Here is a 23,996-nt window from a genome sequence, read left to right as displayed (position 1 = left end):
AAATGAGAGCCTTCAGTGGACATTAGGTTGACTTTAAAGGTCTCTCTCCCTTTCCAGACACACACATGCCTACCAAGGGACTGTTTGCACCTGTTTCTTGGACTTCTATGTTTCACTGTTTTTCTTAAAGCAGATAAATCCCCTCATAAACCCTTTTAAAGCAGTTTTGCACAAAGACTCTTTCCCACTTTTCTGTTAGTTTCTGTGACCTCCTCCCTTGTTGCTTGCTCCTGACTTCCTTTTAGCTTCACCCTGCAGCTCATCTGTTGCGTGCTAGAAGTTGCCCATTTCTTCTGTTCCTGTTGCCCAGCTCCTAGGTAGTTTAGGACTTTGAAGAGATTTCTTGAGGGTTTCTTACTTGTAGGTCATAGAGGTGATGTCTTTACAAATTTAAAAATATTTTTTTATTAAAATACAACAATAAAGTGCTAAGAACTTGATTTGAGATTTAAAATGATTATTGTTTTTCTAGTGATTTTCTGTACAGTAGCAGAAGGCAGGTTAAAACATCATTAATCAGCTATGATTCTGTTGCAGTGGTGTTGTTTGCACAGCTTAAAATGACCACTAATTGTCTCTCAGATGCCTAGTAATTATATTCTAAATGCAGATGTTTCCTCTTCCTCAGGAGTCAGTCTTCAGAGTTGTATTGTATAACATCCTACTGTAGCACATAAACAGTACATCTTTATATAGCAAGGGACTCCATTATCCATTAGTATTTATATAGAGCATTGCACCTGGGTATTACTTTAAAAGAACAGGCTGACAAAGGCAGGTATTCAAATGTTAGGAAATGCTGGAATTAATGTTACATGTGCAGCTTTACTTCAGTTGACTATGCATCTACATTGCCATATAGACTGTAAATGTATGCTGGCACACTCTTTATTTCAGGATGTACTCTGTACATCCATTGTAGGATGGAAGTGCTCTTGAGATGACTCTTATGTGTGGGAGTCTTACTGCAGAAGTTGTAGAGTGTGTAAATGAATAAAACAGGAGATTGCAAGAGAAGAAAGGATCTTTTATTTCTATAAAAAGCAGTGAGTGCTGCCTTGAAGAATGATGGGCACAAGGTCACTGTGAACTTGCCGATCAACTGGCTTAAAACACTTTATCCTCCATTTTCCAGTTGCCTGACTTACAGCATGTAGTTAAGTTTATTAAAGTTCTCAAACTGCCACTTAGCATGGAACTCCACGTGTCCATGCTCTGAGTATTACTAATGCATGATTCTAGTAACTCTTAAAAATGAGATCCCTGTCCCTAGCTTGACCTCAGGTACCAAAATTGATCTATTGGTTTCAGTTTGTCCCCTGTATAATTCAAAAGATCATCATTAATTGTGAAGCAGTCAGATACCACGCAGTTAGATTCACTGTAGTGAAGAGCGCCACAAAACAGTCTGCAAAATAATTTTTTCTTCACATCATTATTTCAGCAGCATAAAGAAAAGTTCTGGGGCTGCCCACTGAAAAGCATATGACAAAACTAAATACTGAGCAGCTATTCATGGAGAGAATATCACCCATCACTTGCACTAAACGGTCTAGAGATTGTGGACGCAATAGCGTATGGCCAGATTGTTATGACTGCATCATGATGTGGAAATAAAAAGGCTGAATTAAGGGGATTGAGTGATTTAGTAGCATCTGACTGCTTGATTTTGCAACCTTAAGAACAGTACTTTAGCAGGAACCTGGTGTTAAAAGATTTTACTGTTGAAAATAATTTACTTAAAAAGAAAGCCCTGTTGTGTGGCTCACGAGCAGGTTTTGTCACTTGAACTATGCCAGAGAAATTTCTGCTATTGAAACTCGGAGACTGACAGTATTTGTATTCCTCCATGAGAATCAACAATACAGGGGAAGAGTTAATTTTCTAGAGGAACTTTCAGATATTTGCTGTTGGTGGAGTTCCCTGCAGTTTCCTACAGGCTCTCCAGGGGAATGTGCTTTTTTGTGCACATTCTCCCTAAGCTTTACTACTTTTGGCCCATTCCTTCCAGCCTGCTCCTGGCCTTCCTCCATCCTGCTGCTGGCTCCTTTCTCCTGCCTGCTCAGCCATGCTTCCCACCACTTGCTCCTCTGCTGACCCCAGCCCTCCTGCTCTTGCTCTGTTAGTCCTTGTGTCATTCCTGTGTCTCAATCCCTGTGAATCCAGCCCCAGGCTCAGTTACATTGGTGCTCAGAGGTACTTGTCTAACCAGCTCTTCAATTTCTGTGTCTCCCTGAGGCCCCCTTTTTACCTTCCTTGGCTCCTGTTTGTCTCTCTTCTTGGAGACTGTCTCCTCAGTTCCTGTCTGCCTTGTTCATCACGTAACCCCATTCAGAGCCTTTTGCTGAGGCACTACCAGTTTCACAACAGCTCATCAGATCCTTGATTCTCCCCTGGTCCACTCTTTCCAGCACAGTCACTTGTCCCAGCTGTTGTCCTGTGGCTCTGTTTATCCTCTAGTCTTTATGCAGGCTGTTGAGCCCTTAAACGCTTTTTCTCTTCAGCTCCAGCCCCTAGATTGTATTTCCGGGCTCAGCCAGTCTCTGTGTTTGTCCCTCAGGCTGTCAGTCCAGCTGTATTTCTCCTGCCCTTTCCTTCAGCATCCTGGTTCCGGTGTTTGTCCTCTCTGCATTCAGATCATATGGCTTTTTCCTCTTCCTAGCTAAGCACGGCCGAGCAAATCACCAGGAGCATGTAAAAAAACAGTTCTCTCCTGCCCATCAGGTCTGCTGCCTGCCTGCCCTTGCTTTCCATGCTTCCTGCCCACATTGCAATCAGTCTGCAACTGTGGCAAGTGACTACTAGGCAGAGAGATCAGCTTTTCTACATATCTCCATGCTGGAAGTATCCTGTTCAGCTTCTCAGCGAGGATGATAGGTGTCCTCAGATGGGAGGTAAGAGCTGTGAGGATGGGGTTTGCGTGGTCAGTCTGTGGTGGTGGAGCAGTGGCCTGGCAGCTGTAGTTCTGACAGTCTTTGGTTTGTGTGTGCCAACCTACAAAGGTTTTAGCTATAAGTTCAAATGTGGCCTTGTTGGAAAAAAAATCCAGTGAAATCACACTGGTAAACACCTAAGGCCTAGGAATAAATTAAACTATTTAACTTTGCAGAGAAAGGCTACTAGATGACAGGGATGAGCAGATAAGAGATTAAGAGAAGTTGACCAGATCAGCAAAACCAAAAAGTGCTGAGAGGAAATATGATGCAGGCTTTGCATCAGGGAAGCAAAAGGAGTATTTAAGCAAATGAATTCTGTTATCTCAAAAACTAAAGACCAAGTGTAAATTTCAGGTGCCAGTAGAGGAAAATTACTTCTAATCAAGAGAACAGTAGGTTCTGCAGCAGCTCTGTAGTCAGAGCAGTGAGATCAAAACCACGCTTTCAAGAGATCTACTTTATACTCTGCGGTGCCAGGGATAGCACATGATATTTATATCTCAAAGACTTATCACTGGCAAATGTTGACAAACTTTTAACAAAGATGACAAAAGCCCTGTATACAGCTACAGATTTAAAATAGCTGTTTCAAAGCCTAGAATCCTCTCAATTTTATTTTTTTAATTCTTAGTGTTGACAGAGAGCTACTGGATATTGTCATCCATTTTGCTCTCAGGCTTCTGAGTCAGCCTTTGTCTCAACATTTTCAGGAAAACTCAAGCTTGTGCAGGTAATACTTTCAACCAAACATAAGGGAACCAAAAATGGATTTTATAACTGAAAACAATTTGGTAACTTAATTACTATCTAACTAACACTAGTATTACTAGTGTTATGTAATTGTAAGAACTTACATTTTTTAAATGGTTAAATGTCAATTGGTCAAGCTATGAAACTTTGTTTTAAAACACTGGATTGAAACAGCTGGAAAAGAGTAAATGAATGTTTAATTGTGAAAGGAGGGTAAAGTATCAGCCAAAAATGCTAACACTTGTTACTAACACTATGATATCAATACCACAATTTAAGATTTTCATTTCTTCTAAATTTCTTCTAAATCCTTGTTTTAATTTTTTTTTTTTTTTTTTTTCTGGAAAGTAATCTGTGCTTATCAGAGATTCTAAAGCCATTTTATACTTCAGCTTGCTTTTCTTTTACACTCTGATATAGAATTTCTGGTTGAGAAATTTGTTTTTTATTAAAACATATATAAAAACTACAATGAGAAGTTTAGAAGGCAGTAAAAAGTGTTTGAAGCTAGATGATTTCTGATTCCACATTCTTCCTCTGCTGCATGATTGCCTTCTGCTCTCAATAAGGAGATAAAACCATCTGTGCCCTCCTCAAACCTTAAATCTACCTGTTGCATTATTCTCTTTTGTGTCTGGCACATGAGGGGGATCTAAATAAATGCAAGATAACTGTAACTAAAATATTTTTTATTAATTAATTTTTAGTTAATAGAGGGTTTTTGCAACAGCTGTATAAAGCAGTCATCTGAGGTACATGCATTTCTTCTACAAAAAATAATTCATATGAGACTGGGAATTTTGAGGCTATGAAATTGTGACATTTTAGGTACTTCTCATATAAGTATCTATGAAACACCAATTTTTAAAAATCATGGAAATAACACTTGTTGATTGGTTTAGTATAGAGCTAAACTAAAATACTTACTCTGCATACTGTAGTTTCCCAGATGCTCAGAGCTGAAATTCTTATTTTCGCTTCTAAGAAATCTTCAGTAACTTTGTTTGCTTCCACAAATGTAGGTACATTCCTTCAGGGTTAAGTCTTGCAATTCATATTGGAAAACTGAAAAGAGAAATGGATGAGAAATAGAGGAATGGATTAAATATGGAACATATCAGGGCTGTCATGCTGATCTAATTTTATTCATTTGCAAGTTACGTTCAGAGAGAATCACAATTAGTACAGTTTTACTAAGCAGTGCATTGGGAGAACTGGTAGCTTTGGCACAATGTGGCTACTTTAGCCTGAATATATTTGGCCCTGCTTATGTCCAGGTCTTACACAAAATGAAGCACGCCTTGCTTTCCAACCTATTCCTTTGAAAAAGAAAGAAAAATAAAACCTACAAGCAGGTGTTCCTCACACACCAATATACTCTAAACTGCAGGGAAGTTTTCTGCCTTGTTTTTCTCTTATCCCATTGCCATTGGTAAAAAATGGCTGAGACCTGTGAAAACTGTCATCGGACAGTTAACAGGGAATTATAAATGTGGACCATCTCTCAACTTGTTGCTCCTGAAAGAGATCACCAGCAGCCGAAGTAAATGAAACAAAAGCTTTCTGTGGTGTAATATTCACTAATTTATTTTCTTTTAAGTTACAGAAGATGGGATCATGTCAGACCAGTAGGTGCCTGACATGAGAAGTGGTACACATGCTGCGTAGTTTCATGTCTCACCCAGGAATAAACAATGAATGCTTATTTCTCTCTTGCCATTAAAAAGACAGATGGACAATGTAAACTGTCCTTACAAAGTAATAAACAGTCTTCATGAGAACTGTTCACTAAGGTGTTTAATGTAGAAACAGACTCTTGATGCTTAGGAGCTTCATACTTAGAGTATTTACCTGCTGGCTTTCTGCTCTGTAACATTATACAAAAAGCCAGAAACTCTACTCTTACATTTACACATCCTGTTAATGAAGGCACTTTCAAGTATGAATGTGCTCTTAAATGACTGGCACAGAACCAGAGGAAGAAATACTCATTTAATAGAGCTGAGTCTCCATTGGTGGATTTTCTTTCCTTCCTTCCTTCCTTCTTCCTCCTTCTTTCTTCCTTTCTTTTACTCTTTTTTTTTTTTTTCTTTCCCCCTCCCCCCCAGCTTAGCAGAGTTGCTTTTGCATTGCCCTTATTTGCACTTTTATTTCTGTGTGTTTTGAATTTCGATGCTTTCTGACAACACGCAGACCCAGGGACTTGCACAGCCTGGTTACATACATTGGGTGTTTTGTACTCTGCATTGCATTATCATCTAATCAGGTTAAAGGGGTAAAGATTTACTAATGGGAACATTCAATTGCCCCTAGATTTTGTCTTAAATGTATTAAGTAGTTTTACTATAAAATTTTATCTACTTTGATATCATTCAATCTGGGATGAAAACAGCATGTTACATTCAACTGGTACTCTAAATGATACTCTACATTATTCTAAATTATAAGGGATTTTGTTGAAACACATTCAGTAAACCACGATTCAGTGTTTTATATCTGCTCATGTTTATTCATTATCCACAACGAACACCACAAAAGAAAAGAAAATGTATTCCATAAGCTCTGGAATACTTCGGTATGAATGAAACATGAAGAACTTGTGTCTAAACTGATGGTTTAATCTCAGTTAGAAGTATGAGGCAACGAGGCTTTTGGGAAGCTTTCCCAAAAGCTTCCAAAAAGCAAAGTTAAGGGACCCACTGCAATGGAATTTCTTCTCAAAGAGAAGATTCTTCTGTATTATGATTCAGTAGCACAGCACAAACCCCAGTGCCATCAAGATGGGGAACTTTACAAGGTGATGATCATTTGGTCTCAGTCTCCCAGCTGTTCCTGCTGCCTGGATTGCATGGCAGGCAGTTCAGAGCCTGCTGATGTTTGGCTGAATATGAGCCAGCAGTGTGCCCAGGTGGCCAAGAAGGCCAATGGCATTCTGGCTTGTATCAGGAATGGTGTGGTGAGCAGCACTAGGGAAGTCATCCTGGCCCTGTACTTGGCACTGGTGAGGCCTCACCTCAAGTACTGTGTTTGGTTTTGGGCACATGGGCACAGAAGGCACATGGAGGTGCTGGAGCAGGGACAAAGAAGGGCAACAAGGCTTGTGAAGGGCTTGGAGAATATGCCCTATGAGGAGAGACTGAAGGAACTGGGGCTGTTTGGTCTGGGAAAAAGGAGGCTGAGGGGAGACCTTATTGCTTTCTTCTAACACCTGAAAGGTGCTTTATAGCGAGAGCAGGGCTGATCTCTTCCTGGTGACAGGTGACAGGATGAGGGGAAATGGCCTCAAGTTGTGCCAGGGTAAGTTTAGGCTGGATATCAGGAAAAACTTCTTTACAGAAAGGGTTTTTAAGCACTGGAATAGGCTCCCTAAGGAGGTGGTTAAGTCACCATTCCTGGATGTGTTTAAAAACCATTTGGATGTGGTGCTCAGGGACATGATTTAGCGGAGAGTTGTTAGGGTGGTATGGTAAGGTTGTGGTTGGACTCAATGATCTTTAAGGTATTTCCAACCTGAGCAGTTCTATGATTCCATGACGTTCAAAGTGAATCTCTGCTTATCTTTCCCCTTGAGGAATGACAGTGCAAAACCCGGCAGTGTTCAGGCGGGATCAGATCCTGTTTGGGTGTGCCTGATGTGATGGAGGTGTGGTGCTGCGTGTCAGCTTACGCTTTTTTCCACCTATCATCTGTAGGGCCCTCCTTACCACAAACAGTCCTCTTTTCTCCCCTCGAGAGAGAATCATGACTTGGTCCTTCGCCAAACCCCGCTTACAAGAAGCGTGCTGTTGCTTCTTTGAAATCCCACCCCTCCTTACTGGAAACTAGCTAGCAGTTACAGCGCAGCAGCGAGCCTGACTCAGACAACTGCTGTGTCACTGACGGCAGGGCTCGGCGCGGTACCGACAGCAATGCGCGCTGCTCTCTGGGCCGCCGCAGCCGCCGGGAGCGATGCTGGCTGCGGGCGCTTTGCACCCCCCTGCGGCGCTGCCGGGGAAGCCGTGCGTCAGCACTAACGCTTTAATGCAGGCAGAACTGAACCCAGGTTTGCTTATGTGCCACCAATAGGCTTCGGTGCACGAGCTGCTCTAGGCATACATACTATGCAAATCCAGCAGCTCTCCCCGGCTGTGTCCGACCACAGAGGCGATGGATGAGTCCTCAGCCTAGGGAGCAGGAGGAATGCACGATGGGAGTGAGGCACGGAGTAAGCGGCAGCATCAGGGCTGGGATCTTCCTGCTCTGAGGATCAGCCCTGACCCTCGCTGTGTCTCAGGGCAGGCAGGGAAGGAGGGGCCTGATCCAGGTTTGAGTGGACTATGTACAGTATGTATAATTTCCACTTGCTTACAGCAGTGTAACAATAGAGGTGCTTTCCATATTTTTTATTTTAAACCAAAGTAGGTCTAGATCACGAGCTTTGTTAGTGCGTGCATGAAGGAAGACAACTTAAAAGAGCATGGCTAATGGGAATATGCACAGATGCCAAAGGCTGTTCTACTTCTGCCCGTTCCATGTAATTTCTCAAAAGTGTGGGAGCTGGACCTCATCACAGAACTCACCTCCCAGTGCTGTGGTCAGAGGGACGGCATCCTTGTTCTTAGAATGGATCTCTCTACAGAGCGCATGGCCTGTTCAGTGTTGTGCAGGGAATCATCACCAGACAATGCTTTTGGTTTCTAAGTGTAAGAGCAGCTATGAAACGAGTTATTTAATCAGTGAGAAAGGCTACCAAGGGCTCCTTTGAGGAATGGGAAACTTTCTGGATAAAAATTATATTGCACTTTGAGAGGTAAACGTAGGGTTCAGATCTCTTTCGTCAAAGCTTCAGTAACAACTGCCATTCTACTTTGTATATTCCCGTTGCTATATAAATATCAACAAAGTATTGCTTCCAGTCTTCCTGTTACAAACTAGGAAGGAAGAAGGTGAAGATGCTGAAAGGCAAAATTCGTGTCCTCATGGAGCACTGAGCACCAATGGAAGGCACAGGTCCAAAGCAGGATGCTGGGATTGCAGAGAACACTGTTGTTGCACAATGTGGAGCTGTGGACAGGCCACAGGAACCCTATTCTCCCGTGCTGCCTCATGCTGTTTATTCTTTGCTATATAGCGATCAAGAATTCAGTCAGTTACTTGTAAGCATCCATTTCTTTCTTCCCTGCCCTCTGGACTTGGCTATCCAGTGCTGGAGGGAGAAAAGAGGCTTGGCAGTGCAGTGAACAAGGTCAGCAAAGTGTCCAGGAATAAGAGATGGCCTTATTTACATGGGGGATTCCTTCTTTAAATAAGGGAGCTAAGCAGATCGTTTATATTATTGGCAGTTCTGTGAGTAGCACATTGTGCATCACACTGTTTCTCTGAACTATGTGTTTTTTAAAGGGTAAATACCCCTGATGTAATAATAGTGGCTCATTTGCCCATCCCATGAGTGCCGATAAGAGAACTGTTCAGACAACAGCAAGGAATTTTATCAGAACTCATTCACAGCATAAATTTCTTCTGTAAGCAGAGCCATATGGATTTCAAGGCACATCCTAGATAAGAGCGCTCCTGAGCAGGCCTAAAACATAGGCACTTCTGTTATCCAACAGCCTGAAGCCTGCATGGCCTGGATGAGGGCTGCCAAGTGCCCAAAAGTGTGTGCCTCTCTCAGGTGAGGTTGGCATAGCCCTAAAAACCAGATACAGAACCCAGGCCCACATCTGGCTGCGTTTTCAAAAGGAGAACATGGTAGTGCCCATCTCTAATCCCAAATCGAAGGTGTCGCTGTCGCCTATCCCCTGCAGGCATCACATCTCGGCAGAGAGAAGGCACAGAGGAGAGGCCCCAGCAGCCCTCCCTCCTGCCCTGGTGACCTGTGAGGGTGCGCTGCATCCTCATCCTCAGCTCTGCCGTGCAAACCTCATCATTCCGATATCTCCGCTTCCTTCCACACCCTTCGGAAAGGACAGCGAGGACGGCAGCAACATCTCCCCGCACTGCAACCGCGCTTATTTACATCTCCAAAAGTACTCCCGGGGAAAATTGCCGCCTTCAGCGCGGTGCGGGCGGTGCTCATCGTGGCCGACCCGAAGGACCCCCCGGCCGGGGTCGGGGCCGTGCGGTGCGGGCGGCCCTGCGGGGGCGGGCGGGCGTTTTCCTGCCGCGTTCTCGGACCGGCGCCGGCAGCTCTGCCCCTCGCCCGGGCGGGGGAGCCAAACGCCGGCGGTTGGCAGCGGGAGGGTTTGTTGTCACCGCCGGCTTCATTGTGGGAGCAGCGGGCGGAGGGCTCGGAGCCGCGGGCATCCATCCCTCCGAGCAAGACCCCATAAGGCCGCCTCCGGGTTCGGAGGATCGCCCGACGGTGCCTTCGCGGCGATGGTGAGCGGCGTTCCTCTTCCCCGGCCCCGGTTTTTGCGTCCCCCCACCCCACGCCTCAGGGACGCTTTCCCACGCCACGCGTCCGGCTCGGGGACCCCCGCGCGTCCTCCCGCGCACCCACGGCCCCGTGTGTCTGTGTCTCCCCGTGCAGAGCTCCGGCACCGCGTCCTACCGCTGCTCCATGTCGTCCTCCGCCGATCTCTCCGAGGAGGAAGACCTCAGCCAGAAGTCGGGCACGGGGTCGCCGGCACCGGGGGACACGCTGCCCTGGAACCTGCCCAAGCACGAACGCTCCAAGAGGAAGATCCACGGTGGCTCCGTGCTGGACCCGGCCGAGCGGGCCGTGCTGCGCATCGCCGGTAAGGGGCGGATGGGGCCAACGCGCGATGCCCTCCCGAGCGCGGTGACTAAGCGCTGCGGCCGGGCTGGGCGGGAGGGCCGGGCTGCGGGCAGGTGCGCGCGTTTAACTTTGATGCGAAGCCGCAGGGGCCGTGGGAGGGTCGCGGTGTTATCGCGGCTCCCGGTGGACGGGGCGGCCACAGCCCCCGGGCAGTGAGAAGGCGGGCGGGGGTTCGGGAGCAGCGTGTACGTGAACGGGCGTCGGGAGGATGCGGCGGGGCTCGGCGCTCCCGGGGGACGCCGGCGCTTCCTTCTTTCCCTGCTTACGGGGCCCCCCCGCGGGCCGGATCTTCGCCGGCGGCAGAGGAAGGTGGGGGAGGACTGAGAAGCGCCGGCGGCGGCGCTCGCGGCGCGCCCCGAAGCGGAGGGCCGGAGCCGGGCGGGAGGTGGCCGGGCTGGGGCCGCCCCCTGCGTGCTGCGAGGGGCGGCTGCTGAAACCCGAGCATGGGCGTTTCCTCGGCCAGGCCGGCAGCGTCCTCCTCTGCCGCCTCCACCCACCCTCCTCCAGCAGGCAGTCTTTTTTTTTTTTCGCCCCTTTAATTTTATTTTTTTTTCGCTTCTTGGCCGTTCCCAAGGCTGCTTGCCTTCGGGAGACGAGCGGGGCGGTGGGCAGCGCTAGCGGCCCCCGGCCATGGCTGGCTACCTCTCTCCTGGCGCGTACTTCTATGCCGAGGAGCAGGAGTACCTGCAAGCCTACGAGGATGTGTTGGAGAGATACAAAGGTAGGGCGGCCGGCAGGTGCAGGGCGGCGGTGCGGGCTGCTCCCCCGGGAGGGAGGGAGCGGGCGGAGGGGCCGCGGGGCGCCCGCACCGAGCTCTGCTGCTGTGGGGAGAAAGGCGATGATGACTGGTGCTGATGGGTTTTCTTTTTTATTCGCCGTTCTCCACTTTCCCCTATGAAATGCGGGCAGCGTCTCAGTGTCCGTTTAGCTGCCCTGAAAGCTTGTGCTGATTTTTCCACCGTTTTTTAATCTTGTTTTTGTAGCCAGGCAAAGGAGGATCTTAGCGCACGTAGCACCTGAGTTTTGTCATTGAAAGCAGGGAAAATACAGGGGAAAAGAGGCACTTAGCACGACAAAGATGTATGCAACTAAATTTAGCTTATTAGGCATGTAAATTACATGGCTTTTTGAAACTAAGTGGGATAGAAGAGATCGTTTGGGAGATGTGATTCGAGAGTGCTATTCAGAGCATTGGCCACTACAAAATGTGAAAATGTTTCTTGAAAGTGTTACAGATCTGATTTTAATTTAAGTGAAAGCGCTTGGAGCAAACAGCTCGGATCAGATGCTTGTCCCAGAAATAGTTGTTATGGTGTCGCATCACACGCTGGCATTTGCTGTGCTGAGTCCTTCAGTGATATTTGGGAAAAAGATTGGTTCCATTTTATATCTCAAGTACTTATTGTGACAGGTTGTGTCTTTTCAGCCCTATGCCTGCATTCAGTTGTAAAGGTTTTGGTTAAATGGTTCCCACTGATGGGAAAGGGAGTGGCATGATGTAAGACAGCTTGATTTGATGATGCTGATAGCAGAATTTCTTTAATCCTGGTTGGTTGTGGCAAAGTCTTGAAAAATAAGAAACGGTCTGGATGGCTGCTGTGAAATGGGAACCTGCTAGCCTGAGCATACTTGGTACCTGTGCCACTTGCATTTCATGTGTCATTAACAGCACTGGCTAATGACTCCTTTGTGTCTGTTGCCCATTGTGTCAATGCAGCTATGGAGCATGTGCACCACTTTGATACTGAAATGCTTTAGTGCATTTTAGATGAGCAACAATTATGGCTTGGAATAGATCATCTTCAAAAGGATGCCTTTACTCTATGCTCAGTTTCTTTTTATGTCATCCAATTACTTTGTATGCAGCTAAATTAATTTTTGCAAAAATTATAAGTGGGTGGACTGTTCACTCTGTAAACAAAGAAACGAACAAACAAAAAACCGAACACAAATGAAATTACACTGAGGGAACCTATTTTCCTGTCCTGGTTCTAATTTAAAACGCTTCTATTCTGCTTCACGTTACCCTATATTTGCAGTTCAGCTCAGGTCTGCTTGCTTACAGGTCTGGAAGGGACTGCAGGCCTAATTTCCCTTATTCCAGAGAGCTTAACTGCACGAGGGCTGAGATATTTGGTTTTTCAGTGTTGGTGGGCAAGTGGATTTTCATTAAAATAAACTCCTAAAACTAATTCACATTTTTAATAAAAAATAAACTCTGGAAGTGTTAGAGCTGATGGCATTGTGGGGGCTGCATGGTGCCCACTGACGTGCTGCTCACAGTGATAGCTGAATCCTGAAATTGCTCAGAAGGATCCGATTTCTGCTGCCTTAATGTTTAGTGTCACATTGAGCGTACCGGCATGCCGTGCTTTGCTGTTTGAGGTGTGTTTTATTCAGCCATTGGGAGCAAAGGTGAAGATTCGGACTTGTTTTAATTATGATATATTGGAAACCTGGAGAAAGCATTATTTTTCAAAATGTGTTTCCAAGCAGCTCGTGATTTCCCATCGGAGTCCCAGTGGTATGACTTCACTGCAGTGATTGTTGTGCTGATGACTTGCTATGGGAGCTGATCTAATCAGAAAAGAATTGCTACAATATATGCTTTGAAGAGGGAGTGCCATTTCTCCAAATTTCTCAGTTCTGTAAACACTGCCTTTATTGTTTTTCTGAACCAAATGCAAAACATGTTGCCTTCATGGTTTTAAGGTGAGCTTCAATCAGCAGTGTTAATGCTAACGTTTCTTTTTTTTTAGGAGTTTATTTCCTCTTCACAAGAGCAGAATGCTCTTGTGTTCATTTCGGGCGTTATCAGGGTGCCAAACTATGTGTGCCCCAGCTGTTGAGTGCTGTAACTAGCAGAGTCAGCTGTACAGGATTCACCGCCTGCCTTGGAAGGCCGGGGGTCATGTGATGCCACACCATTAAGACATCCGGGCCTTTGGGTTTGGGGAAAAAAATCACTCCCCTGTTTCAAGGTAGAAAATTCAGATTTTGCTCCTCGTCTTTTTCACTGGTCAGAATAGGCCACCGGGCTGGAAGGCTGTGCAAAGTCAATGACTTTGTTGCTCCAGACTGCCTGCTGACCATGGCTGTGGCAGTAAATAATTAGGCAACTGTTGCTAAATCTGAGATAGCACAGAGGAGCTGTTTGCTATGTGAGAAAATATTGTTTTCTGACTCCTGGTCAATTCTGTTGCTGGCCATCATGTTTTTCTTCTTGATTTGCTTATTTCAGTGGCAGTATTTCTAAAGTATTCTAATGGATAGAAAAAAAAAAAAAAAAAAAAAAAAAAAAGCCATGTTATCTCAGAGGATTCAGAGATCATATCCAGTCAAGCTACTTAAGGGCACAAATTGCTGCTATAAATTTCTATAGGTGCTGCTGATGGAGGCAAAGCCTTTACTGCGATAGGGGCATTGAAGTGTCCAAATATTTTGCCAGAAATATTTGACACATTTCATATCTTATTTGCGATTGAACAGGAAGATGAGGAATAATACAAATATAGCTAGGAGTTCAGCTTTATCTAAAACTGCTTTTGATTCCTCTGGGAGGTTGTAAATGAACTGTAAAAATCAGTCTGTTACTTTGTTTGTCATATCACCATTGCCTGGGAACTAAAAATAATGAAATTATTGTTAGCTGCAATCTTACTGATAAATTGTTTCTCCTGACTTCGCAATAAGAAAATGTCCCATAGATTTGGATACATTTGAGTTTAAAAATATTAGATGCCATCTCTACCAGATGGTGGCTGTGTGTTGTTGCATTCCGACGTGATTTGAGCATTAAGTACCTGAAGATCAATGTCTTTACATACAGTGCATTCATTAGATTTACTCTGGCATAGGTCTTAAGTAAGACATACATCAAGACTTATGAGTCCCCCTCCTTTTCTTTTTTTCTGTTCCTGTAGCAAATATTTAAATTCCAGTTGCAACAGCCCTCTTTTCTGCAAAACTTTGAGCAATTATGTAACAAAGTTTCCTCCCTTTGACATCATTATTGAAACATTCACATTTGTCAAAATTATTTGACAACATTATTGAAATTGCCTAATGATGACAACAAGGTTGCGCTTTCTGGAAAAGAGCTGTTTCATGGAGTTAACTAAGACAGAGATTACAGTTATTCAACAATGTTCTTAATACCACATAGACTATAGAAGTTGAAAATATATGAGGTTTTCTGGTCCATGCCGACCTTTTAATGCTGTGAATTTGTGAATACAGTTGGCCTGCATTGTTGTCAATGAGAGGAAAGGTGTCACATAAATATTTTCTTCAGATTGGACACGTGGCCACTGCTTCTTTAGAATACTGGCAGCTTGCTGCAAGAGGGGCAGGTTTGTGCAGAGCAAACTCAGGTTGAGTTTCAGCTTTGTTCTACTTCAGTAATAGCATTTCTCTTTAGGCTGAAGAAATGTCATTCTCTGTTTCCAGCTGAAGCAGCTCTGTTTTCTGAGGATCAAGTCAGTGTTGGACAAGAGCTAGTGGGTCATCTGTTGTGTTTGGTTGCCTGAGTAGGGTTCAGGGCAATGCCACTTGTGTGTTGCAATGCTCCATTGCGGGTAGATTCAAGTAAAGCAGTCCTCACGTTGTTTGGGTGTGTTTTTTGAATTAATATCAGAAATGTGAATGCTCATCATCCATCTCCGTGAGTGTGACTTCAAAAAGGGATCATTTGCTCAGAGCAGGTGCTGAAAACGAAGACGCTTTGGTATTTTAGGAATTTGGAATTTTCTGCATTTGTTCAGTGTCAGACTTAGGCCCAGCTCTGAAATCAGCGATTTTCTGAAACTTCTTGTTTGTATTTTGAACTCAGGGGCCTTAATGACAACTTCCAGAAATCTTGTTCTGGACTCTGAGTCAGCGCTTCTGCTTCAGGGCTTTGGGTTTTGCATTCAGAAAGAAATACTCATGAGAAATTGGCTTAATGCTTTTAATTTTTCTTACTACTTTGGTGTAACAAAACCTGGTGGCATATAGGTATCAGTTTTGCAGGCTGTGTAAGGATTTTCCATCGATGGTGTTATTCTCTCACCTCTCCTCAGGTGCTGTTACCTTCAAGCCCTGGAGCTGATCACTTTCGTATTCAGAGAAATAGCATCATTCATTTGCTGCTCCATGCAGGTACATGCACATTGCCTGGCTGTGCATCACTCAGTCCTTTGTCAGCACCCAGGTTTTCAGCATGGTGACACTGTGGCTTCCTTTGTTCTTTGCGTGTTGCCTACAGCAAGTCAGCCTTCCTGGAAATATGAAGTATTTTAGCTGACAGAAAATGTGTTCAATTAAGGATGGAAAAGCAGTGACATTTGTGTTATGAAATCAGGCAAAATTAATTGACTCTTTGGGCCACATAAAAAATGTACAACCAGTGCCTTCCTTTGGTTCAGTGTTCCTTTAAGTAAAAAGTCCTGCTGCCATTTTGATTCATACTGTTTGGGGATGGAATTATTTTAACTGTGCCTCATCCTAAATATGAACCAGATCTTGCTGATTTGAGTAGTGTGAAAGGTTTGCTTGAAATCAGTTGAGGAATTCTTAATTTTGTTGGAATCAAATATTGAGAACCTGAATGCCAGCCAATTCAGTGAGGCTTTGGCTGTGTGAACATCTCCGGATGGTTTCTGAAGTTGAGTTGGATGGAGTATTTGATCTGTGGTTCTGTCTCCTTGGCTTTAAAATATACTTGCTTGGATGACTAAGACAGGTGGGATTTTGTATAAATTCAAATATCTTTGAGAGGAGAATTGGGGCAGAGATCAAATGAAGGTCTGTTAAATTGCTTTTTTGGTACTTCCAAATTCCCACTGAGTCAGCAACATCATAAGTAGCAATCACAGAAATATTAATTATGGCTTTTTTACAGCCTAAACCAGGAGTTGGTGAAGCATGGAAAAATTAAGAGAAAAGTCAATGTCAGACATCACTGTACAAAAAGGCTTGTTGTGACCAGATGGCTTTTTGGGTGAGGGAGCTTTCATTATTTACCATGATCTAGTTTGCTTATCTCTAGCAATCTTTTGCATGAAAATCAGATCATATATTCCTTTTTTTTTTTTTTTCTCCATGCTGTTTAAAGCACATAATTCAGAGAATGTATTCCACCATTTTGCTAGAACTACAGCATGGACAGAATTAAGTACTTTGTAGAATAAAAAACGGCCTTATTCACATGCTTAAAGTTAAGCCCAAGTATTTTGAAAGTTCAGGCTTAAAAGAATAAAGATTTTTAAATGTCAAATATGAATGCAGCTTATTGCTGCATGCCTGAAATGTTTCCTGTAAAACATCATTAAAGCTGTTCAACTTAACAAAGCCTTGATTTTTCTGTGGTGGGTGAAAATATTCACGTGCTGAATGCTTGCAGTCAGCCCCGCTTTCAAACAGGTGAAACAATAGTCACAAAGACACTTCAGTCCCTGGGTCTGATCCTGAAGGCATGTTCAGAGCAGATCTTACAAGTTATCTGTGTAGGCAGCCTCCAGTGCTTTTCTGGGAGCACGCTGGCCTCAGCCATCCACCTGCACAGGCTCATCCCAGGTCTGGGGCCGAGGATCGTTGGGGCTGAAGATTATTGGGTACTGTTGCTCAGTAATTGTTTAGGACACTAGAATTTAGCCTTTGGTGCATTAAGTTAGCCTGTTTCCTGATTTAATTTTATTATGGTTGCATATGTGATTTTTTTTGTGTGTGTGTAATATAATCAATCAGTGCTTTTTTTTTTTTCTTTTTTTTTTCTTTTATATTTATGTGCAGTTAAACTGTCAATAGCTGCAAAGAAATCTGACGAAGGACAAAGATTCTGAGCAAATATGTTGAGGGTTAAATTCTGTGCATTGCAATTACACAATTAGTGTGACTATTTCTGTAAGACAAGGAGGATTAGGCCTCTGATGGGCTTTTCAGTAGCATAGGCCAAAATCTGCTGTTGATTATAGCCACATGGCCCTCCTGAACTCAATTGGTTCTTCAGTATATTTTTATAGTTCAGCTTCATAGCTAACACATGAAATTACAGTATTTAATTAATGTATTCTATAATGCATATAAATACAGATCAGCAATCAGGTGGGGTTAATAGTTTAATAGTGTTGGAAAATGAAGTCATTTTGGACTGAGATTCAGGTATCCAGCTCTGTGACAGCTATGACACTTTACACCGCTTGGATCTAAAATTAGTTAGGCTCTTCTGTAGTGGGATTAGAGAGAAGCATATGTGTTTTAGGTCACAAAATGGCTAAAAGTCTGATTGTTTGTACATCTTTTGAAGTGATATTGCAGACAAGGTGCTGCTGAAAATGTGAGTGAGCAGAGAAGTCCCTGAAAGTCTTTTACTGGCTACTGAAAAGGGTACCCCTACCTCCTGTTTGCAGACTTCTGTTCTGCGCGATCAGGTTACAGACACAGCTCCTCATGTGACAAGGTCTTTTAGGCACAGTAGAAGAGGAAAATGTGCATGGTAATTTGGATAGACATTTTACAGCAATGATAATAATAATAGTAATTCATCCTGAGCAGTTCTAGCAGAAGAGGTTTTTTTTAAAGCAGAATGGCACTTGTGATACTGCGATTTTTGCTTGAACAAAACTTCTGCTAAATTCAGCAGGAGCTGGGAACTTAGCTATCAATGTTTATCAATATTTAATGTTTTAAATTACCTCTCCTTTAGATAAATTTTTAATCTAGAGAAAAAGGATTTATGTTTTGTCCTAGAAATTAGGAAATGACTCAAGCATTTGTCTTGAGGTGCTGCTGCTGTGCAGTTGTCCATAACTTCTGGGAACAAGATATTTTTTGCTAACGTGCTCCTGATTTCAGTGCAAATGTTTTCAGAAGCATATATAGCAGTTACATTGCTATCCTGAATGACTTTTAAATTAGACAACATCACTGCTGTTTGTGCCTTTGAATTTCCTCTCGTAGTGACTATGTGTTGTTCAGGTCATTATTTAATGCTTGAAACTGAATCATCGTGTTGTGTATAACCCATTAGTTATGAGAGTAAAACTCTGTTTTTATAGGGATTGTAAATACAGTATCTTATCTGGAGGAAAGTTCATTGTAATTTTCAGGAGGAAAATTGGTTTTAGAAATAAAAAAGTACATTTTTGAAAATACAGATTCTTCCTTTGTCTTGTAGAGTAAGAGCAAGCATTTTTCTCAGGCTCTGTGACTTTTATCCAGTTTTTAGAGAACAATTGCTAAATTTTTTTTGGCAAGTAAGTTTTGTTGACTTCCAGTTTACAGTAGAGTTGAAGTGGAATTTGGCTCAGCATCTCTATAAAGGAGAGAAGAACAGACACAGATGAGCTACAGGAAGAAAGCCAAAGTTGATTAGGTCCCTTGATGAAATTACCTTATAATTTTATCATGCTCAACAGGATCCTTTTGTGTTGTCCCATTTCCATTTGTTAAAATAGAGCCCTTGTTAATAGAATCCATACGCTCCTTGTGAGGCCAGATCTAGTCTACCCCAGGGAATAACAACCCAAATTCTGACTTGCTGCTTCTTTCTGTTGCAAAATGTATTAAATGAAATCAAGTTGATTCATGTAAATATCACAGAATCATAGAATCCTTAGAGTCAGAAGGACTCTAACTTCTCTGCAATGAAGAGGGACGTCCACAGCTAGATTGGGTTGCCCAGGGCCTGGCCATGAAAGTCTCCAGGGATGGGGCATCAACCACATCATTGGGCAACCCATTCCGGTGCCTCACCACTTTAAAAGTCTTTTTCCTTGTATCTAATCTAAATCTACCCTGTTTGAGCTTAAAACCATTTCCCCTTTTTCTGTCACCACAGACCCTGCTGAAGACTCTTTCCCCTTCTTTCCTGTAGCTACCTGCTAGATACTGAAAGGCTGCTATCACGTCACATCACAGTCTTCTCTTCTCCAGGCTGAACATTCCATGAACTTGAGGATGTTTGGGTTCCTCAGGTGATTGTGAACCTGATCTTTGCTTACAGTGGGAGGAACATTGCTTCTCCAATCCCTTCCTACCAAAACAAATGTTAGAGGGTTGTGTGGAGAGCTGTCATTGGGGAAGACTGGGGCAAAAAAGTTGTTAAGTACCTCAGCCTTCTCCTTGTCTGTCACTATCAGCTTGCCTGTGTCACTCACTGGGGAGGGTACACCCTTCTGGACTTTCCTTTTCTGGTTGAGGTAACTAGAAGCCTTTCTAATACTTTTTGGCATCCCTAGCCAAGTTTAGTTCAAGCTGGGCCTTGGCTTTCCTGACCTCATTTGTACACAGCTGAGCAACTTCCTCATACTCTTCCCATGGTACCTGTCCCTGTTTCCACTGCCTGCCCCTTTTCTTCTTGCTCTTCAGCTTGTTCAGCTACACCGGTCTCTTGCCTTCCTTTCCTGACATGCTACACCTGGGGATTGAGAGCTCTTGCACCTTGAAGAAAGCCTCCTTAAAGATCTGCCAACCCTACTCTGCACCCTTGCCCATGAGGACAGTTTCCCGGGGTGTTTTTGTTGACTAACTCCCTGAAGAGCTGGAAGTTGGCTTTCCTAAAATTTAGCCTCCTAATTTTACTCTTCACCCATCTCATATCCCTCTGGAGTGTGAACTCAACCATAGAATGGTCACTACAGCCCATGCAGCCTCCAGTTCCAATGTCACCAATAAATTCATTTTACGTTGGTGAGCAACAGGTCCAGTATTGCATCCCCTCTGGTGGGGCTGTCAATTACTTGACTCAGAAAGTTATCCTCAGTGCATTCCAGGAGCCTCCTGGATTGCCCATGGCTCACTGTGCTATTTTTCCAGCAGATGTCTGGATGGTTGAAGTCCCCCAGCTGGACGAGTACTTGCAATTGCAATGCTTCCTGTAGCTGGAGGTAGAAGGCCTCATCGACAGGCTCTGACTGATCTGGTGGCCTGTAGTACACATCAATCACAAGGCTCCCTTTGCTACCTTGGTCTCTGTCACTCATAGACTTTTGACTTGCTCATGACTGTTCTTTAGGGGACAGCTCTATTTAAATTTTTTATCCATGGAAAAAGCAAAAACTAGAGTACATTTCCTTCAGATTTTGTACATCGAACCAATTCAGCAGTCCAGACAGCACTGAGCAGCATCAAATCTTCATCATCTACATTGTAGTCTAATTTGTAAACATTACAAATTAGTGTCTGAGAAACAATACGCATTTGTGTCTTTATATATTGACTATGATACTGAAACTTCTTTTTTTCCTTAGCTTTGGTAATAACATAATACTCAAGAGACTTTAAAGAATTAAGTTTACACTTTTGACAGCATGTACGTCATCACAGTAATTTGCAATTTAATACCAAATGTATGGATTTAATTAAATAACGCTAGAAAGCAGGCAATCATCTTTATTCTGTGTATGAAATATATTCTGAAGTTGGTACTACAAGTAGATGTCTGGATGTAGTGGTTTCAGTGAGCAACACTGTGAATAGTCTGTTGGAGATTTAGATGTGGTACTGGAACGTTGATAGATGTCTTATTATTTCTGATGGATGTTAGAATATTTCTTTGTATTTCTCCAACCAGTATGCTTTGTTGAGTTGACCTACCTCTGTTTTTCTGTCTTTCACCTTCTTTAGGACCTTCACCAAAACTTGCATGTCCTGGTCTGCTCTAGTAAAAAATGTCTTTTTACTTTATGCCATTACTCAAGTTACAGTTTAGCTGTGGGCTGGGCTCCTTGTTGGACCTGCAGGTACCAGGTGCATACCAAAGATGGACTTTCTTTCTCAGAGACTTCATGTGGGATGTGCTTCCACACCCACTGCACTGCTTTACAGGGCAGTGAATCATGCTTTTACCTCAGACTTTTTCACCCATTTGTGGTGAAAAAAAGAGGAGACCTCAGTTTCTATCTCCTCCTGCCTGCTGCTGGAGGATGGAGCACCAGGTGAGCACTGGTGTTGGTCCTGGGGAGCAGCAAGGCCTTGGTTGCTACTGCAAATCTGTTCCCTTCCCAAATTGAGGTTGAAGCTGGAGAGAAATCTTTGAGCTTTTCATCAATCTAATGTAAACTGTGTCTCTGTGTGGGACAAGGTTTCTGAGGTTATGTGCTTATGCAGTAGTTTCTGTTGTGCACTTGAATTTCTAGAGCCTGAATAAAGCTGGCTGGGACTGAAGTCCCAGACTGGTGTCCTACTGCAAGAGCATTTCAAGTGGTGAGTTTAATCCCTGTCAGTGAAAGTGCTAAGAGAGGGGAGCACATCCAGGTGACAGACATGATTGGGAATATCATTAACATCACTTCCTTTGAAATTACTGAATTTCATTTGCTTTTGGTTTCAGTACTCTGACCCACACTTGAGTGTATGAGCAATGCTCTTCAGGGTAAGAGTTGCTGTTCCTGTGCTTGCACCTCGCAGTGCCGATGAAAACAAGCACTGCTCACCTGCTGTGTGCAACTGGGACAAGTAATTATGCAATATCCTGAAAGCTATTCTACATCTTAACTGCATTTTAAATGCCCAACACTTGTTTTCCAAGTATTAGCTTAATGAATCAGCTGATAAATAATTGTAAGGTGATTTATTTGCACATTCTTTTTCCTCAATAAATAAACTTTAGCAGTACTTATCACAATCACTTTGACATTTAGTGTTGACAGATGGTTTAGATGCTATGTGAGATAAAGGCTTCTTTCTGCAATTTGGTTTTGTCGGGCTAGCAAATAAGAAAAGAGAATATAATTAACATTTTGGGTCTCCTCTTCATTTTTGTTATGTTTTCTTGCATTACTATTTTATGTTAAATATCTTTGACAAAAGTTTAAGAACTCACTCCACTTTTTTTATTCTTATTTTTTCCTTTTGGGTAGCTCTAGCATTCCAGGCATAGGATTTTATTTTTCTCTTTGCCTGTAGAAAGCAGTTTTCCACTGATGGCGTTGGTAGTTCAGTGATGCTCAGCTTTTTTTAAATTTCAAATATTTTTTTTTTACTGTCTGTTGAAATTATTTCATTTCTAGCCATAGTCTGATAATTTTTCCAGATTTGATAGTTGTTTATGAGACTTCAAATTCTGGACTTCCTCCTGTCTCAGTACGTTTGCATCACTAGAGAATATCCATTTTTTAAAATTTGCTTCCTTCTCCAAACCAAATGCAGAATGCATTGATGATTTCTGGAAAACCACATCATTCTTTTCGCATCGGAAGGCAGCCAAGATTCAAGAGTTAGCTCTTCTATAAGTCATTTTTCAGCCTGCGAAAGGATTACATGCTGTTTCTGAGTTGCTTTTAGCCCATTCCTTCATTTAAAAAAAAAAAAAAAATCTTTCCAAAGCCTGTGTGTGTGTGTGTGTGTGTGTACAAATGCATGTATACATACGGGGGTTGGTCTCGATGATCTCTAGAGGTCCCTTCCAACCCCTACAATTCTGTGACAGTAAGGTACAGACCTTTTTGTTTTTAACTCGGAGAAGGTTAAGCAATTAGAGGAGTTTGATTTATCATTCCAGAAATGATGGAAGTTTGGCATTATATTCTGAATATCTTTCCCAGTTGTGGATTTATTTATTTATTTTTAGTTATGCTTTCCTATTTCCCACCACTTCCTGGTGGAACTAATGAGCTACGTCAGTAATTTCTCAAGCTTCTTCATTTATAATGAAAACAATCTGGAGAACAGCAGTAAATTACAGGGCTTGTTTTTATAAGCAGTCTTTCTCTCTGATGTCTTAGTTCTTTTAAAATTTGTAATAAAGTGATTGTATATGGCTATGCAGGCTGCTTAGAGATAGCTGTGTTCTGATGCTTCGTATTTTCTTTTTTGCGGTTTCTTCCTCAAGAACATGGCAGCTTTCTTAAAGGGTGTTGTGAGGAAAGGAAGCTCAAATTGTCTTCTTCAAGACTGAGTTCCTGTTTAAGTGTTTATTCAGATATTTAGCCATTGCAGTGGCTTGCTTAGTTTCTCTGGAGAGAGATGAAACAGGGAGGTTTAGATTGGATGTTAGGAAAAAATTTGTTCATGGATGAGGTGGATATACGTTGGAGTTGGCTGCCCAGGGTAGTGCTGGGATTCCCATTCCTGGTCATGGCACTAAGCAAAGTGGTTTAGTGATGGGAATTGGTAGATCAGGTTGGTGGTGAACAGGGTGGTCTTGAAGGCCTTTTCCATTCTCAATGATTCTGTGATTCTGCCTCACTGGATTTGATTATCCACTAGCTTGTGCATTGTAACCTTACTTGTCTAAATATATATGTATCTCTTTATGATTTTGTTTGTTATTCTGATTTTTCCAACCACTTCTTGAGTAGGATTTCTGTTTTGCTAAGGAAATATTTTGACATATTAAGTAGCATGTGCCTATTTACTTGTTGGGATTGGACAGTTATATTACTAGCATACTGATACCAAAGTAGATTATCATCCATGATGCTCATGTGAAGAAGGACCAACATTGCACTTGACTTACCTTGTATGCTTTATACTACTTCTACTAAAAAATCTTATTTACTTTTAATGCAAGTAATTTAAAGACGCTAATATTTGAATTTCAGTATCTGTTCACTGTTTCAGTGTCACTG

The 23,996-nt window shown here is 42.8% G+C and overlaps 1 protein-coding gene and 1 long non-coding RNA gene across 2 annotated transcripts in view; one reads left to right on the top strand and one right to left on the bottom strand.

Moving 5' to 3' along the window:
• Positions 1 to 23,996, top strand: part of DST (dystonin) — a 293,027-nt gene that overhangs the window by 22,109 nt on the left and 246,922 nt on the right. Inside the window, 1 exon segment of the mRNA XM_042829656.1 lies at positions 10,198 to 10,405. Within this exon segment, the coding sequence (XP_042685590.1) occupies positions 10,198 to 10,405 (208 nt within the window).
• On the bottom strand, positions 1,082 to 10,366 carry LOC122166168. The gene is made up of 3 exons (XR_006170691.1): positions 10,219 to 10,366; positions 4,614 to 4,751; positions 1,082 to 2,994 (listed from the first exon to the last, which is right to left on the bottom strand). It is a non-coding gene; the product is annotated as an uncharacterized LOC122166168 (long non-coding RNA).

The sequence above is a fragment of the Centrocercus urophasianus genome, unplaced genomic scaffold, assembly GCF_019232065.1.
Source record: "Centrocercus urophasianus isolate 14NV4802_14NV808 unplaced genomic scaffold, USGS_Curo_1.0 seq_10, whole genome shotgun sequence".
NCBI lineage: Eukaryota > Metazoa > Chordata > Aves > Galliformes > Phasianidae > Centrocercus > Centrocercus urophasianus.
The sequence above is the reverse complement of the archived record's forward strand: the minus strand, read 5'-3'. Positions and strand labels throughout refer to the sequence as shown.